Genomic DNA, 18896 nt, shown 5'->3' with positions numbered 1-18896 from the left:
ATTGCCACGTTTTGGCCAAAGAGGCCATGGTTTTCCCTGCTACAGTCTCTGGTTTCAGAGCCTCTGTGGAGTCTTCCGAAAAGGGAAGACCTATTATTGCAGGGTCCAGTATCACACCCTCAGGTGGTTTCCTTAAACTTAACGGCCTGGTATCTGAAGAAAAGATACTGAGCGCCCAAGGGTTCTCTGACAAAGTAGTCAGGACTCTTGTGAATTGCAGGAAGCCAGTTACTAGAGCCATATATTCCAAAGTTTGGAAAAGGTTTAACTCATGGTTATCTGAAAATGATAGATTAGCTCATGATATTCCGTCTATTTTGGAATTTTTCCAAGAGGGTGTCGACAAAGGTCTTTCTGTTAGTACCTTAAAGGTACAGGCGGGAGCTATTAGTGTGTTCCTCCAGTTTTCTCTCCTGGAAAATCCCACTATAGCCAGATTTTTCAAATCTATCTCTAGGGCCAGACCAGTAGTGGTGAGAAGTTGTCCAACGTGGGATCTGTCCCTAGTACTTCAAACTCTGGTAGAATTTCCGTTTGAACCTCTGGAAAGTATGTCAGTTAAGTTACTTACATTAAAAACTGTGTTCCTTATAGCTGTTACCTCAGCTCGTAGGGTAAGTGAGTTGCAGGCCCTATCAGTTAGGGAGCCCTTCCTCACGATTTTTGAGGATCGAGTTGTGTTACGAACCGATCCAGGTTTTTTGCCCAAGGTGGCAAGTACATTCCACCGATCTCAGAACATTGTATTGCCAACCATTTGTAGTTCGCCACAGGGCGACTTAGAAAGAAAATGTAGTTTCCGAGATGTAAGAAGGATTCTCTTGGTCTATCTTGAGGTCACGAAGACCTTTAGGAAAACTGATGCCTTGTTTGTCCTCTTTTCTGGAGTTCACAAGGGGAATAGTGCATCTAAAGCCACATTGGCTAGATGGATAAAGCAAGCCATCTTGGAAGCTTACAAAATTAGGGAGGTCCCTACACCTTTTGTTACTGCGCACTCAACTAGAGCCTTGTCTACGTCTTGGGCTGAGAGGGCTGGTGCCTCACCGGAACAAATTTGCAGGGCTGCCACTTGGTCCAGTTACTCGACCTTCATTAAACATTATCGCCTGGATCTCCTATCAGCTCAGGAGCAGGCGTTTGGTCGTAAGGTCCTTCAGGCAGTTGTCCCTCCCTAGACTGGTAAGTTCTGGCTCATCGTCTCATGGGCTGTCCTGGAAGACGCTTGGAGAAAAGCTGAGTTAGACTTACCGGTAACTCCTTTTCTGAGAGTCTTCCAGGACAGCCGGATTCCCACCCGGTATTGTCTGAAGTTATGTGTATTATGCATATGTTTTGCAGGGTCCTACGGTTCTTGAGAATACTGACATGGGCCTGGAGGACCGCCCTTTTATCTGGTGGGGGTGACGTGTTTCCTGTCCTGGTAGGAGGAGCCCAAGGTCTCATGGGCTGTCCTGGAAGACTCTCAGAAAAAGAGTTACCGGTAAGTCTAACTCAGCTTTTTTTAAACATCGGTTCCTATCTGTCAAGTTGAATTGTTCAGGAGTGGTTTTAAGGACCAGCCTCGTTTTGGATTTTAGGTGTTTACATGTTTAAAACAGTTTTTTTTTGCTAGAAAATTACTTATAACCCCCAAACATTATATATTGTTTTTTTTTTCTAACCCCCTAGAGAATAAAATGGCAGTCAATGCAATACTTTTTTTGCACCGTATTTGTGCAGCGGTCTTATAAGCGCACTTTTTTTGGAAAAAAATTACTTTTTTGAATAAAAAAAATAAGACAACAGTAAAGTTAGCCCAATTTTTTTTTTTACACTCAAAATTGCGCCCGCTTGTGGAATGGCGTCAAACTTTTACCCTCAAAAATCTCCATAGGCGACGTTTAAAAAAAATTCTACAGGTTGCATGTTTTGTGTTACAGAGGAGGTCTAGGGCTAGAATGACTGCTCTTGCTCTACAGGTCATGGCGATACCTCACATGTGTGGTTTGACCACCGTTTTCATATGCGTGCGCTACTCATGTATGCGTTCGCTTCTGCGCGCGAGCTCATCGGGACAGGGGTTTTTTTTTATTTTTTATTTTTTTATTTATTTTACATGATTTTATTTATTTTTACACAGTTTAAAAACAAAAACAAAAATTGTGTCACTTTTATTCCTATTACAAAGAATGTAAACATCCCTTGTAATAGAAAAAAGCATGACAGGACCTCTTAAATATGAGATCTGGGGTCAAAAAGACCTCAGATCTCATATTTACACTTAAATGCAATTTAAAAAAAAAAAAAAGTCATCAAAAAAAATGTGCCTTTAAGACGTATGGGCGGAAGTGACGTTTTGACGTCGCTTCTGCCCAGCAGTGTCATGGAGACGAGTGGGTGCCATCTTGTCCTCGCTTGTCTCCAGGCACAGCACGGAGAAGGACACGATCGCCTCCGCCGCTACCGACGGCTCCGGTAAGTGGCGGAGGGCACCTGATCGTGGCGGGAGGGGGGGGGGCCCTCTCCCACCACTGATAAAAGTGATCTTGTGAATGCGCTGCAGAGAACACTTTTATCTGAAAGCTGACCGCCACACGAAAACGGGGATACTGGAGTTATGGCAGCTAGCTGCTGCCATAACGATATCCTCCGCCAAAGTTTGGACGTACATCGGTGTGCGGCGGTCGCCAAGTGGTTAAAATGTCCCGTGTACATTAAGCCTAAATAACATGCTAAAAATTTTGAGACGTAGGACTTGAAAGCACTGCTGATGTGCCTAAATTTGGCATTTACATATGGTTTTCTGGCTGTTAGAAAAAGGAAACAAATGATTCAAAATTATTGGTGTGCCTGTACAAGTTGTCTATAAACGGATCCACCAGGTCCAGCTAAACTGGATGAAACTGACCCCAAGACATGGTTCTTCCATGGAACCCAGGTAAAGTCCAAGCATTCCTGGAAACCCTTACAGGTACTGATCCACTCCTTCGCCTCCATAAACTCCACCACCTTCCCAATCCAATCCTGTTCATTTGGGACATGTGTGCTCTTCCAGTGAATTGGTATAAGATGTTTTGCAGCATTGAGAAGCTGAGTGAGAGCGCTACGTTTATAATGACAAAAGGGGAATGTGGAGCAAGAAGTGCTTTGGTGAAAGGGGAAGATCGATATCTAGGCTTGCCTTTATGCGTTTCTGAACCATTGACCAAAAGTTCAATAGCAGGGCAGTCAAGCTGGATTTGCGGGGGATTCCCCCTCAGGTTTCTAAGATTCAGCGTTCCCTCAGGTCCTCCAAAAAAAGATTTATTGCTTCAGGCACTACATCATTTAATGCATCAAGGAGTGATTGTAGAGGTTCCTGTAGCCGAAAGGGGAGCGGGGTTTTACTCTAACCTGTTTACGGTTCAAAAACCAAACGGGGGACACAAGGCCCATTTTGGACCTAAGATCCCTGGACCAGTATCTACTGATCCAGTCCTTTCGGATGAAGTCTGTCCACTCAGTAGTAGCCTAACTCCAGATGGGAGACTCTAGCCTCCATCGATATAAAAGACGCGTACTTACACGTACCTATCTTTCATCCTCATCAGAGGTTCCTGTGATTTGCAGTAGAGAAACGTCATTTTCAGTTTGTGGCTCTACCCTTCGGGCTTGCTACAGCTCCCTGGGTGTTCACAAAGGTCCTAGCACCAGTACTGGGTCTTTTAAGGGCCCAAGGGATCTTGGTGCTCGGGTATCTGGATGACCTCCTGCTCAGAGATCACTCACTACAGGCTATAGAACAGATCATAACATGCACGGTGCGGTATTTGGAAAGTTTAGGCTGGATCATAAATACTGAAAAGTCAACCTTGAGACCAGCTCAAAGTCTAAAATATTTAGGTCTGATCCTAGATACTGTCCAGGCGAGGGTATTTTTGCCACCCGTAAGGATCTGTGTCCTGAAGGATCAGGTGCATCAGATAAGAGGCACCAGACAACCCTCCATTCGGCTCTGTATGAGTCTTCTAGGGAGGCTGGTGTCCTCCGAGACAGTGCCCTATGCCCAGTTCCATTCCAGGCCTTTACACTAAGACATCTTATTGGCTTGGAACAGAAGAGGACAAGCCCTGGATTATCCAATGTTCTTATCTGCTCGGGCACGCTTAAGCCAAAACTAGGGGTTGCAGGATCAGAACCTGCGAAAGGGAAAATCCTTCCTCCCGGTAACTTGGAGAGTACTGACTACAGATGCCAGTCTCTCAGGCTGGGGGGCGACCCTAGAGAGGCTCACAGCTCAGGGGAAATGGTCAAGGACAGAACAGATCCTGCCCATCAACATCCTGGAATACGGGCAGTACGTTTGGCCCTACAGTCCTGGACGGTGGAACTTCAGGACTGCCCTATCAGGGTTCAGTCCGACAATGCCACTGCAGTGGCCTATATAAACCACCAAGGTGGTACCAGGAGTCATTCAGCTCTGAAGGAGGTGAACCACATACTAGCCTGGGCATAGAGACATGTGCTGATTCTATCGGCAGTCCATATCCTGGCAGTAGAGAACTGGAAGGCAGATTATCTCAGCCGCCCGCATATCTGCCCGGGGGAATGGTCCCTACACCAGGGGTGTTCCAGGAAATTTGCCAGCACTGGGGATGGCCAGAGGTCGACCTACTGGCATCCAGGTTCAACAACAAGCTACAGCAGTTTGTGTCTCAAACAAGGGATCCTCTGACAATCGGAGCAGATGCTCTGGTAGTTCCATGGAGCCAGTACTCCCTGGTTCGTGCTTTCCCTCCAATCCCCCTCCTTCCACATTTGTTGCGCAGGATTTAGAGAGGGGGTTCCAGTCATTCTGGTGGCACCAGCCTGGCTCAGAAGGCCCTGGTTTACGGAGATTGTGAGACTGACAATAGACGGGCCATTGACGGTTCCACTTTTCCCCGATCTACTGTCTCAAGGTCCTATATTCCACCCCAATTTAAAGTCTCTAAATTTGATTGAATGGCTATTGAAGCCAGAGTGTTAAAGGACTGTGGCATCTCTGGACCAGTGGTGTCTACGCCCTAGTGAATGCTAGAAAAGCTGTCACTAGGAAGATCTCTCATAAGGTCTGTGTCATAAACAGGTGTGACCAGAACTGTGTGATCTGCGACAGAGGACACCAAAACGTATATAAAGTGAATAATAATAATGTTTATTTAAGATAAGTGATATAAATAAGTAAACACCCCAAATACAAATAGTGCTCAACCAACCAACAGAAACCCACAGACAACACATAATTATATACAGCCAAAGGGAAGTACCAAAATCAAACATGTTAGCCAGGCCAGGGTCATGCACAGAAGATCAGCAGATAACAAAGGGCAGTTCCGGAATCACAAATGTTAGCCAGGCCAGGGTCATACACAGTAGATCAGCAGATGAACAAGGGCAGGACAGGGGAGGGTGATGATGGATGGGATCAGGTTACAAGGGAACAGGAACACAGGGTGGACAGGATCAGGATGGGATCGGGTACAAATTTAGGTTCAGGATACAGGTTGCAGGTATGGATCAGGGCACAAGGAAGATACCAGGTCAAGCATGGGAGTGCTTTCCGGGTATTTATATGCACACCTGCAATTAGCCTCAGGTGACACCTGATCGGGAGGTGCTGTCTGCTCCACACTGCCAGGATCTATCCACTGGTGGACGCCAGTACTGCGGTCCAAAGATGACAACACCAGCAGGGAAAAGCTCTCCTGGCAGTTTTGAACTGTCAGGAGAGCTTTTCCCTGCTGGTGGACCTCTGTACTGCATGCCAAATGATAGAATTTACCAGCAGATAGAACCTTTCCTGACAGTCTGGAAGACTTATATCGCTTGGTGTGAAGCCAGAAAATGGCATCCTCGGAAATATGATTGGGAGAATTCTCTCTTTTCTACAGTCAGCTGTGGAAATCAGATTGGAGGAACCATACCACAGGGCCGTGCTGTGACCTGTTCCATCCCTTTTGCCAAAAGTGTTGTCGGCCTTTCATTTAAATCAGGACATTATTTTGCCTTCTTTTTTTCTCTCAGCCTCCTTCTGCGGAAAAGAGACGACTGCATTTTGTGGACGTTTTCCGGGCAGTCAAGGTTTATTTGTCTACATCTGTGGGGATCCAAGGATCAGACTCCATTTTTGCTTTATCAAAAGGACCCAAGAAGGGGCAGGCAGCTTCCATTGCCAATTGGGTCCGTCAATTGGTCATTCAGGCCTATGGTCTGAAATGTAAAGCTCCTCCCTTTAGGGTGAGAGCTCATTCTACCAGGGGTGTAGGAACCTCCTGGGCTTTTCACCATCAGGTATCTGTGGCTCAGATTTGTAAGGCTGCTACCTGGTCTTCAGTGCATACATTCACAAAATTTTATCAAGTGGATGTTCGAACAGCCCAGGATTCGGCTTTTCGGCCGCAGTGTACTGCGGGCTGTCGTATAAGGTCTGATGGCTATTGTTTGTCAGGTTGTCTCTCTCCCGTCAAGGCTATTCCTCTGGGATGTCCCAGTTGGTAATGAATATTAGCCTAACTTTGTGTCCCATAATGTATGAAAAAGAAAATAGGATTTTTACATAGTTACCTGTAAAATCCTTTTCTTTGAGTACTACATGGGACACAGAGGTCCCTCTCCTCTTTTTTGAGGATTCTGTGCTTGCTACAAAACTGAAGCACGTCCTATATGGGAGGGGTTATATAGGGGATCACTTCCTGTCTGAAGACTTTTGGTCTACCAGTGTCCATTCCCCTGGAGATGAAGTATAACCCAGTAGGTAATGAATATTAGCCTAACTGTACCAGAAAGAATTCTTGAATAAAGAAAAGTTGGAAGTCGCTGGCCTTAGTAGAGATAATTTACTTAAAGATAAGGTTCAGACTACGGAAGAAGATGTTAATGATGGTATTAGTATGGTTCTGAATTATTCTTTACAAAACAATGAAGTACAAAAAATTATTCGGAAGTACTGGAATGTTTTGAAACAAGATGTCCACCTAAAAGAGATACTCCCAGAGAAACCCAAGATTATTTTTAAGAGAGCACCCAACTTACGAGATAAGTTAGTTCATAATGTGGTAGAACCACCCCCCCAGAAACCCTCAATGTTCTGGGACCTAAAAGGTTTTTATGGGTGTGGGAGATGTTACAGCTGCGTTAGGGTTCCTGGTAACAATAGAAGATTAAAAGAGTTTACCAATCCTAGAAACAACCACTCCTACACCATTAGAGATTTTATATCCTGCGACACGATAGGGGTTGTTTACGCGTTAAAATGCCCATGCAATTACATCTATGTGGGGCGGACTATTAGGGCTTTGAAAGACCGTTTAGAAGAGCACGTAAAGGAATATATGTAAGGGGTCTGACAAGCACCATCTGTACATACATTTCAAACGTGTACATAATCAAAGCACGCTTGGGATGAAATTTTGGGGGATAGAGGTACCCAAACGCCACTGGAGGGGTTCCAACTTTGTAAGAGAAATTAGTAAACGTGAATCATGGTGGATACACCAGCTCGGCTCCATGGCCCCGGGGGGGCTTAATAAGGAGTTCGATTTAAGATGTTTCTTGAGTAATTATTGATTTCACCTTTTTGTATCCCACCTAGATATCCATATTTTACAGTACTTAAAAAGTTTTTTATGGGTATACATAGTAGATTATGACGATTCGCTTGATTTTGATTGGATTCACTCTAGCCACTAAAATAATATGTTTGCACATTGGGGAGCGATTAAGCTCATATAGTGCCTTTCACAAAGCACTCCCCCATATTTATTGCTTTTTGATATAACGCTCTCCTGGATTACTTAGCACTTTTTAGATACTTAAATGATCGCCTGATTAACATTTATGGTATGGTTCATATAGACTTACTTTTCCCCTTTTACCATTTGGTGAGGCGGCTATTTTTTAGGTGTTATTACTAGATAGTAATTGTGATATTCCAAGATCAATACACATTTTCAGGAATACTTTCGTTTATATTTATATTTGTAATTTTATCGTATCTACTGTATTCCAGATGTGTATTTTTTAGGTTATAGAATTATTGAATTTTTATATATAAAATTTTTTTTTTTTTTTTTTGTATCAATTTTCTATATTTATTTCAAATATTTTTTTATATATTTATTTTAATATTTTTATTTAAATTTATTTTAATATTTTTATTTAAACACATATCTGTGAGTTTCCTATTACAGAGCAATAAAGGTTACAGGTCCCTTTAAGGGTTTTATAGGATCCCACAATAATGATTGTGCTGTATTACTGATGCGAGAAACATACTTAATTCTCAGTATGATTTTAAACAAAATTTTTTATATAAATTTTTTATTGTTATATATTATGCCATTAGATTAGTACATTTGTAGTTTTTTGATGTTCCATATATTAATCGCTAGTGCAATTACCATTATTTGTGGTGTGCGATGTGGTGTCTACTCTGATGTGTGGCTCTGTCCTGGATTAGGATTATATTTATGCAGATAGGGTTAACACCGCTTACTATAGCTTTTCATTTCCTGCTTTTTCCTAAATATCAAGGCCGGCATACAGCGTCATTTGCTGTTGTTTTTACATAGCTGGAGCCTAACACTAGGATGTCAGCGATCCCAGGCAAAATGGCTGCTGTTGGAGCCGAACACTAGGATGTCAGCGGTCCCAGGCAAAATGGCCGCTGTGACAGTATAAATTACACATGGAGCGCCCGTCCTATTAGATCCCCCAGATGAAGGCACGTATACCCTATGCCGAAGACGCGTAGGGGAGGGGCAGGACGGAGCTTTCTACACACAGACAGGCAGAGGATTGTACACCGCACCGCACACCACAGGATTCATCTGTATTGCATACTTTGGATAGGATGGTGCACTGACGCACCCAAGCATTGTGAGTACCCTCCTGGAGGGATTGTTTTTATGGCTTTTCAAATAAATTCCTGGCGGTATTATGCTATGAGTCTCCTTTCTTTTATATATGTCACCATTTGAGCGTGGTACAGATCATCACCAGCAGACCCTGTATGAGCCCTGGAGTGGCTCTAATGCGTGTTTTGACACTGTTTAACCACTGTGTCACACGCTCTAAGGTGAGCGCATTATCCATTGGGGGTCACTGGAGAGCACTGCAGCATGCCATAACGTGCACATCTCTTAAGAAGAGCATGAGGAATATTTAGCACTTTTTCATAAATACAAGCATGAGGAATGCCTGCTATTTGTTTGGACACTATTGTGCACTTTGATTTATATACTCTTGTGAATGGTTTGGACTGAGATATATTCATTTGTATGAATTGGTTTCGGACACTTTATTTATCAAGTAGCACTTATATATTTTTGTTAATTATTTAAAGGATTTTTTTCTTTTCTTTCTCACATTTTTTTTTTTTTTGCATGTTGCTTGTTACCATTTATTCATATATTCAATTGTGGATTTTAGTCACTTTCTTCACAGGCGTTTGACACTGTTTGTAATTTTCAATATTGTATAGATTTATTATATTCTTTGTTCACGTATTTATAGCCTTTAGCGCATGCACATATATTTATTTTATTTTGGCATATACACGGTATGGAACGTGGTTAGTGTGTGCAGCTGAATTAGGTTCATTTATTCACATTGGAGGCATTAACCCATTTGTGGCTCACAAGATTTTAGCACTATTTCTTATAGCCTAGGCCAGTGATAGCGAATCTTGGCACCCCAGATGTTTTGGAACTACATTTCCCATGATGCTCAACTACACTGCAGAGTGAATGTAGTTCCAAAACATCTTGGGTATCAAGGTTCACCATCACTGGCCTAGGCTATCTTTATGTAGAGCAACAATTCTTTTTTTCAGATCCTCAGAAAGTTCTTTGCCATGAGGTGCCATGTTAAACTTCCAGTGACCAGTATGAGAAAGTGAGAGCGATAACACCAAATTTAACACACCTGCTCCCCATTCACGCCTGAGACCTTGTAATACTGATAAGTCACATGACACTGGGGAGGCAAAATGGCTAAATGGGCCCAGTTTGGAAATTTTCACTTAGGGGTGTACTCACTTTTGTTGCCTGTGTTTTAGACATTAATGGCCATGTGTGGAATTATTTTGAGGGGACAGCAAATTTACACTGTTATACAAGCTGTACACTCACTACTTTACATTGTATCAAAGTGTAATTTCTTCAGTGTTGTCACATGAAAAGATATAATAAAATATTTACAAAAATGTGAGGGGTGTACTCACTTTTGTGAGATACTGTAAGTTGACTCTGCCTTTTGGCTAAGATCAAGTGTATTATCTGTTCTTATCGGTGATCCAGTGGGGGCACTGTGCTACTATTCTGACCTGACCAAGGTTAGGGTGAAGGCTATGCAAGCCTGCTGGAGTGATGGGGGCTTGTAAGGTTAGTGCCGGCTGGAACAGAAACTGGGGCATTTACAGGCAATTGGGGCACGGGAGTAATTCCCCGGGAAAGCTGGAAGAGCTCATTGCCTCCTGGTTTGAACATTCTACCTTGTCTGGCAATGGGCTGGGAAGGCAGAAGGTCTGCGGTGCCTGTGCCCCCTGGGAGTGGTCGCCCTAGGGGTGCTCTTACTAACACTTGGGTGTGGACCCCACGGCGTGAACGGATCACATGTTCACAGCACCAAATGATGGGCTTGGCCTTTTGGCTAAAGAGAGGGCAATTTTTGTCTACCAGGCCTCAGGTCTGCCCAGCCAGTGCACTATATCGTACGGCCACCTTTTTTTTTCTATTCATTTTTTCTCCCACGTTTATCACCTTCACTTTTGTGTGTTTTTTTCACTGTATGAAGGGTGTGAGTTCTCGGGCTTACCCTGATGTCTAGGGGGAGGATTTGTGGCCATCCGGTTCCTTCCTCCCCTGCCTCTGGGGGGTCTCTTTTTAGGGAGAGCTCCCCTGACTTAGTATTCAAGGGTGGCTTTGGCTGCCTTAGAAGAATGGGGTCTGCCAGGCCTTCTGGCTAGGCAGATCATGTAAACCTATGGCCCTGTCAGGAGCCTTGAGCCCTGGGGGTCAGGGTAGAGGTCCTACTCCTTCAGGGTGTGGACTGAAAGCATACGCTTAAGTGCACTTTTTTGTGTGTGTTCACATGCAGGTTTTTTGTACACTTATGGGTTCTTTTGTTCTAGTTTTTGCACCACTGCGAACGTAAAAAAAAAAAAAGAAGAAAAATAGATAAGCTGACTCTGAATTCCAGTGCCACACCACAGCTTTTGCTGGTCAAAAGGTGCATTCCAAGTTTGTTGGACAATGTCTGGAGGGTCTCATCACCACAGATCTTGTGTGTGGGTCTCTGACACAAAGAGAAATGCTGCATCGAGAACATCTTAAGGGGCGCCTGCAACTGGGCTTTGTTGCATCTTTCATCTGGAGGTATCTCTAATAATTATTATTTATTGTTATTTAAGGTACTTATATAGTGCCGTCAATTTACGCAGCACTTTACATATACATTGTACATTCACATCGGTCCCTACCCTCAAGGAGCTTACAATCTAAGGTCCCTAACTCACATTCATATACTAGGGCCAATTTAGATAGAAGCCAATTAACCTACCATGTCTTTGGAGTGTAGGAGGAAACCGGAGTACCCAGAGGAAACCCACGCAGGCACAGGAAGAACATGCAAACTCCAGGCAGGTAGTGTCGTGGTTGGGATTCGAACCAGCGACCCCTTTTTACTGCTAGGCGAGAGTGCTACCCACTACACCACTGTGCTGCCCACAATAATAACTATATATAACCGGAAATATATGCACATTTCCACCAGGTCTCCTATCAGGCCTTTTGCTGATAATACCTATGTAGTATTAGTATTAATAATCTTTTGTTATATAAAGTTTGTGTTATTTCCATACTGGTGTGCGTGTGTATAATTATGGTTAATGTTAAATGCTGGTTGCAGTAGTTCCTCTGCTCCAAAATACTTAGGTTAGATTACTGGTTAATTTTCCAGGACGGGAATCCCCTCTGCTCACATAGGCCCTGTTCTGAGTAGAGGCACTGCCAACATTATTATCAAACCCACTCTTCCATTTAGTGAAGGTTCTGGTTTTCTTATTTACCTACAGGTTTAGCACAATATCCTGTGTGGGGAGGGCCATTTCTGATCACACACACACGCTGGGTGAAGGAGTTTCAGGAGGTGGAGTCAGTACAGGGATCACCGCTTGCAGGCAGCAAGGTACCATAGGATATGTAGTCCTTCGAATTTGAAAGTAACCCAAAGGAAAGAGCAGAGGAGAAACAGCAAACCATGCAGGGAATCCAAGAAAGAGTTGGCCAGGAAAGACGCAGAACTCACAATATGAAAGGAGACTTTTCAGACCTATGTTGGATTGTCAAATATAACAATTTTTTTATTTTTACAAAGCTGATGAACTAAAACAAAAGTGTATCCTGTGACCAAAGAACTCCTTTAAAGTGGGCGTAAACTCCCATGCACGATTTTTACCTATACTGTAGGTAAGCCTATAATAAGGCTTACCTATAATCTCCTAAACTTGCACTGTTCAGGAGATATTTACTGTAGATGCAGCCGGGGATGTCACCGGCGCATGTGCTCCGAAGGAATGGCATAATGTGCCGTTCCTTCAGGGTCCTGTGACGTAATCTGCTCCCACGCATACGCGGGAGTGACGTCATCGCGGTTCCAGCTACTCACACAGCTGGAGTCCGCAAACCCGAAAGGAAAATTGGGTGAAGATGGGAGCGCCTTCAGCGGTTACAGCACGTCTGATAATAGAATCACATCTGCTCAGGATCATTTTTACATCATTTACAAAACCAAATAAACTTTGGAAAATATAAAATATAACTTGTATTTCTAACGTCTAGCTGAAATTTAAAGAAAAAAGTGCATTGATGTTATTTACACCTACAGAGATATTTAATAATATTATGTATTCATGTGTAGGCGCAACCAATCAGAATGCATCCTGTACTGGTTAGTGTCCAGCAGAGTGAACATTGGTTGCTTTGGGTTACTGCACCTAATAGAAATCCTACAAAATAAATCTAAAAATGACTGGACAGCACTGACCTGCCTAGTAACAGATAGCACAGTGCCAGGCTGCCTTTTCAGTTTGTACAACCAACCATTGCCAGCACATTGTGCTCACATTGTAATCCTAGCCAATGTGGTTTAGTTTTCTTTTGCCGTTTGTTTATTAGGTCACTAGGAGACAGCCAATGCCACTTTGGAACAAAGGACTTTATTCTTAGAAACAATCTCTCCGTTGCTATATTTAATATTTATTCTTCGCTTCTGTATTCCTCATTTACATTATATATAGAGGATGCTCATTGCTAGGTCAGACTGTTATATCCTTCTATACCCTTTGCACAATGCAGGGGCATCACTGCAAATCTCTACGTTGAATGTCTTGTTCCCCATGGACTCTAAATAATAATTTTCTGCTCAAACACATCCTGGTTTGAAGAAAAGATCTGTGAGCGTTATGTTCCATGCTGCTGCTTTGAGGTTCCTTGTCTCCTCGGTGCCTTGTAATGCTGTCTCTCCCACTGGAAGTGCCCAAATATGAGGAAGTAGAACAACTGGATACAGCAGCCCAGCATAGGGGATGGGAGGATTGACTTTCACAGCATCTCTCAAGGTAAACATTCCACTAAGGTGCACTGATGGGATAGACAGAACTTGGTAGGAATAGTGCCAACAGTTTTTAAATTGTATATATACTAAACAAAGCAAGGAGTTACTATATCACAGTCTGCCAGTCCTTAGATGCAATGGCTACACTGGTTTCCTCATTTCCAGACTTTTTTCCCTTTATTTTTGTCTGGTAATACTGCAAACAATACATTTCATGTTCTAGACTGGCTACCCTCACTCACTCTGCTGTATCTATGGAGAGGTCCTGGTTCTTTCCCTGGGAAAGAAGAATAACCATGTTATTCTCCCTCCCTTCTCCATTACATGCTGGGGACAGTAATTTACAAAAGATAACATGGAAGGAAGATGACATATTTTGATATATCAGTTCAGGTCACAGGAGGTGATAGAACACTGTATTTTAAGTAAGATCAAGAGGTATTTTCTATATTTTCTGAAAATGTTCTTCACCTGTGTTTCCTCTGGCCAAACAGGAGCATCATTAGTTTGTTATCTTATGCTTTTTTTAGGCCATCATGATAGTTGCAGGGGCCTCCTGAGTCAGCTACTCCTTGTGATCAGGACAGTGGACTAGAGGGCAGGCTGGCCAGGGATGATAGGAGAGAATTAGGAATTTTGCCTCCTATCATGTTCTCTAAATTACCTAGAGGTATCTCTCCCACTGGAGAGGCTTCAACCATCCCCTCAGGCATCCAGGCTTAGTAAGCTTTCCTAGGTAGGTAGAGGAGACTGTGGATCTGCATGGCAGTCCCGGTATCCTCCGCTCCCATGTGTGGCTCCCAGGTGACTGTGGCAGTGGCATCAATTCCCTAATTATGTGCTTCCAGCGATAGTGGCGTCTTTTCCAGGAGCCGCAGCTCCAGCCATGTAAACTAGTACCAGGACCCTGAAGATAAATCAGTCCTGGTCCAGGAGGTGCGGACCAGATCTCAGGACCCAGCATACAGCATGAGTCTACTGATAGGGAGGAAAAAAACCGGCTGCAATGGTAGTAGGTTTTGAACAATTTTTTCTGCATCCACCTATACATACCGCAGGAGCACCTGGGGGAGGGGCCAGAGCCACAAGGGAACCTAGCGTGACTATTTATAGAGGCTTCTCAAAGGCCAGTAATTCTCAGCAAGCGCTACTGCACTTCTTAACTCAGCAAGAAGAGCGCTATGGTTTAAGACATGGCATGGGGAACTGACCTCAAATGCTAAGCTGTGCGGGTTCCCATTCAAAGGAAATCTGCTGTTTGACAGTTAGCTATCTTCAGTATTAGAGGTCAGCAGACATGAAAAAGATTTTCCTACTCCAAACAAGCAATCTAGGAAGACATTTTTCATCCCAACAGGCAGAGGCAGAACAAAAAAATGCAAACAGCAAGGCCAAAAGAAAGGCTGGCCTTTCAAAAAGAAGGGAAAAAGGATTTATTTTCGACCCCAACAAAGACAAAGAAAAGCCTCATTCCCAGTGACTCAAGCTGCCATGTGGATGGAAGATTGGGGGCCTTCCTCCCGCAGTGGCAAAAAGCCTCCCAAAACCCCTTTATACTGGACATTACAAGAAATGGCTACAGAATAGAATTTACAGACCCCCCAATAAGATTCTTTGCTACTCCTCCTACCCCAAGACCAAGTAGAAGTGGAATCGCTCTTATAGAGGAGCTCCAGGCTCCTTCAGAAAAAATACTGTAGCTGCTGACTTTTAATATTAGGACACTCACTTACCAGTCCACTATTCCAGCAGTGTTTTCACCCAAGACGATTTTTCAATCTCCTCTCGGGTGCTGCCGCTGCCAACTCAGCTAAGGGAAACCACCAGTGAAGCCTTGCGGCTTCACAGCCAATTCCCTACTGCGCATGCTCCAAGTGCGCTGCGCTTTGTGAATGGCCTAGCAGCGAGGGAAGCAGGATGCTGAGACGAACTTCCTGCTGAGTTCTCTGCGGCAAAGTTAGCCGGAAGTGGGAGAGGGTACCTGTCAAAACCCAGTACCTGCCCCCCCCCCACCCCCGTAAGGTGCAAAATGTGGCGGGGGGGTCAACAAACAGAGCTTCCCCTTTTAGGCAGAGCTTCACTTTATCTCTGCTAGAAGAAATACTGCAACACAGGGTGATGACCCCACTTGCAAAAGAGGAAAGGGAAGGAGGGTTCTACTCCCGCATCTTCCTCACAAGGAAACCCTTGGGGAAATACAGGATGTAAACAAATGTGTGAAATTTAAAAAAATCATAATGGAGTCAATTTACACTGTAAAGGATTTGTTGTTGTTGCTGCGGGTTCTTATGGTCACAGGGGTCCTCAAAGGTGCTTACCTGGAAACTAGTACAGACAGAATGGTGTCTGAGCCTGGTTGTCTTCACACAGATTTGTGCAAAATGGGGGACACCAGAAATCGACCTTTTTGGCAGCAGGAAAAACACATAGGTGAAGCATTACTTTTCAATTCAGGAAGACCCTCAGATCCCTCAGATTATATTCCAATACTAAGGACCTGGGGTCTGTCAGCAGTAAGGTGTCCTGGAAGATTCCTGGAAATTCAGTTAACAGGTAATAACTGCTTTTTTTTTAAATCTCACTTACTTTTATGGGATGAGGTCTGTGAAGTTTGGGCTCCAAATGTTTCCTTGCACTAGGTAGTGTGTGGTTTAGCTACATAAGCTAAGGTGTCTTATCTTGTCCCTTATGTCTTCTTTTGTTTACACTAAGCTGCAGAAGAAAAAAACCCAAAAGTAACAAAGGATCACCAATCAAGAGTGTGAAATGCGAGACTATCAGCGAACTGGTCCAAGTGTTTTTGCCAGAACTGCGTTAATAAGCCAGTGGCCAAAGAATCACAAGGAATGTTCAGACCTTACACAGGGGTTGCCGAGTGGCTGACCTCCTGTGTTCAGAATGCAGCAAGGCAGCCATTTGGGGTGATTTCAGTGATTTCCAGCTTCCAGACACATCAGCCAGCTATGGTATATGCATTACGTTACATTGGTTCCAGCCAGACCAGTGTAACTATGAATACAATTTCCCTACCTGGAATGTATTTTTTTCACTGTCCTTAGATGTGATGGCTGCAACAGTTTACAGATATCAGTAACTTCCTGTGAGCTGATAAGTAAGCACAAAGAACCTTTTCTTTATTGTTTATCCATTATTCCCACCAATTATTTGTGTAATGGAAATGAACAAAGACAGACATGTTGGATGCTAAGTCTGTATGACAACCATGGCTTCTTCCATGGGTATAGTCGAAAAAAATGTAGACATGGAACTGGAAGTGTGTTAGTCACAGGATTCACAGGTGAAAATAAGGGAAAAAACAGAATGAAGCTAAATTAAATAATATATAATATCTTTTCCCTAGAATTTTTTCAAGAATAACAAAATATTCAAAAGTCTTGCAAGCAATTAAGCAAAATCTTTAGGAAGTTGAAACTGAGCTATGTGGACGAAATAACTAATTAAAGCCTTGATAGACATGCCTCGGTATCTTATATCCCTTCCCTGTTTTAATCCCCTACAGATTTACATGTTAGAGGCTCGGGTTATCTGGATTCTTCAGTCCTTAATAACAGGTAAGCGATGCACATTTTACAAAAACTCTAACAAAAAAGTGTTTTTATTTTTCATTTTGGATAGGCACCAAAAAAATGAATCACAATCTTTTATCTCTTGAAGACTTTATTGGTAAGATTTCCCTCTGGTAGTCTAAATCTTTGTCCCTCTCCAGTTTTTTTTTTCCTTTTTGAATTATGAAGAATCCATCATGGGGGCATGATTCAATAATTTGATTCTTTATTAATCCTGGAAGCTTGATTTAATTGGAAATACTGATGGAGTATCTTGTTACTGGAGTTTCTAAGATACAAGAGACCAGTATGTTTATCAGGCTGGATTATCATTGCTGAATCAAGACCTGTATTTGTGGCAAGAGTATCTTCCTCCTCAGCTACTTAATCTGTGTATTGCAATATACGTATGACCCATAGCTGGGAGCTCAGATAGATTTGAGTTGGGGGTCCTCACTTTTCAGAGGTGCCTTGATGCGGCAATGTTTTACATGTATTTGGAAATGTATGCAACAAAACCCCAACGTTTTCACCCCAGAATAATGGGCAAAACTCTCACTTTTCCCAAATCACATGGGGGCATAAGCCTTCCCTATATACAGGAGTACTACTGGGCCTGTCACTTAGTCAGGGTTGTGGATTGGTTGGTGCACCAATTTCTTCTTTTGAGAAGGATTAGATTGGATTTAAACAAGTTTTTTCACACATAACCCTCCAAATTTGCTTTTAAAACCTACAGCTTTATATAAACAACACCTTGCTATCTCTCTTCCATACATACAGTAGTTCTGATTTTGCCATCATTGGAATTATCTTAATTTCAAATTAGGAGCCCCTGCTTACGATAGCTCATGGCCTTCCATTCCGGGAGGGTCCCACCCCCAAATTTTATCCTTGCTTTCTCCCCGTTACCTAATGCCCTGCCCTAAACACCCATTCCCCCCCCCCTTTTTTTTTTTCTTTTATCCTCCTTCCGCCTCCCCTTCCTAGGACTTTCCCTTTGACATGCTTTAACCCACCGCAGTGCTGCAGAGAAATCCGACTCCAATTGAATATCCTTGCCTTGTGTCAAAGCATTTAAGCCTTGGTGAAGCTGGCACTAGAACGTTTTGTTCCCTATTTTTTTTTTTTACCACCCTAATCAGACCTAAATACTCATGTTCCACAGATCCACAGGTGACTTAGTCAGGCATTAGAGGCGCTCAGCTATCTTCTTTCCTTACCTAGTTTGAAACTAATAAAACACTGTTTATTTCACTATAGTTCACCTACCATCTGCATATAACTGATAAGTGATTGTGCTGTGTGCTAAATTTCTTAGACACTACTGGTATACTCGATCTTATCTGTATGAGTGAAAGGTTTGTACTCTTGCCTTTGATGTTTTCAATAAAACCACTTTTAACAAAAAGATCAATGGTTTCATTAATTGTCTTTAATATTTATTTTTTTTCTTTGCTCAGAACTGATTCTTTTCTTGAAATTTCCGTTCAGTTCCGTGCGCTTTTTTTCTGCACAAAATGCATGCACAGTGTTTTCCATGTATTCCAATGGCTCTAGTTAACACCATACAGTCAGTTTCCGGTCAGTTTCTGCTTTGAAAACTGACTGCATGGTGTGAACTAGAGCCATTGGAATAAATGGAAAACACTGTGCATGCATTTTTAGTGCAGAAAAAAAGCGCACTGGTGTGAACTGGCCCTTAGGTAAGTG

At 43.0% G+C, this 18896-nt stretch overlaps 1 protein-coding gene across 3 annotated transcripts in view; it reads left to right on the top strand.

The window, feature by feature from the left end:
• The first annotated feature begins 8619 nt into the window (after positions 1-8619).
• Positions 8620-18896, top strand: part of LG05H8orf89 (linkage group 05 C8orf89 homolog) — an 82858-nt gene continuing 72581 nt past the window's right edge. The window contains exons 1-2 of one of the 3 annotated variants that reach the window (XM_073631802.1): positions 8620-8880; positions 17138-17189. In XM_073631802.1, coding sequence (XP_073487903.1) covers positions 8739-8880; positions 17138-17189 — 194 coding nt within the window. In that variant the 5' untranslated portion in view covers positions 8620-8738. The remainder of the gene's footprint in view (positions 8881-17137; positions 17190-18896) is intronic. The other 2 variants (XM_073631800.1, XM_073631801.1) reach the window with 2 other exon arrangements.

This window comes from Aquarana catesbeiana, linkage group LG05 (assembly GCF_042186555.1).
Source record: "Aquarana catesbeiana isolate 2022-GZ linkage group LG05, ASM4218655v1, whole genome shotgun sequence".
NCBI lineage: Eukaryota > Metazoa > Chordata > Amphibia > Anura > Ranidae > Aquarana > Aquarana catesbeiana.
The sequence above is the reverse complement of the archived record's forward strand: the minus strand, read 5'-3'. Positions and strand labels throughout refer to the sequence as shown.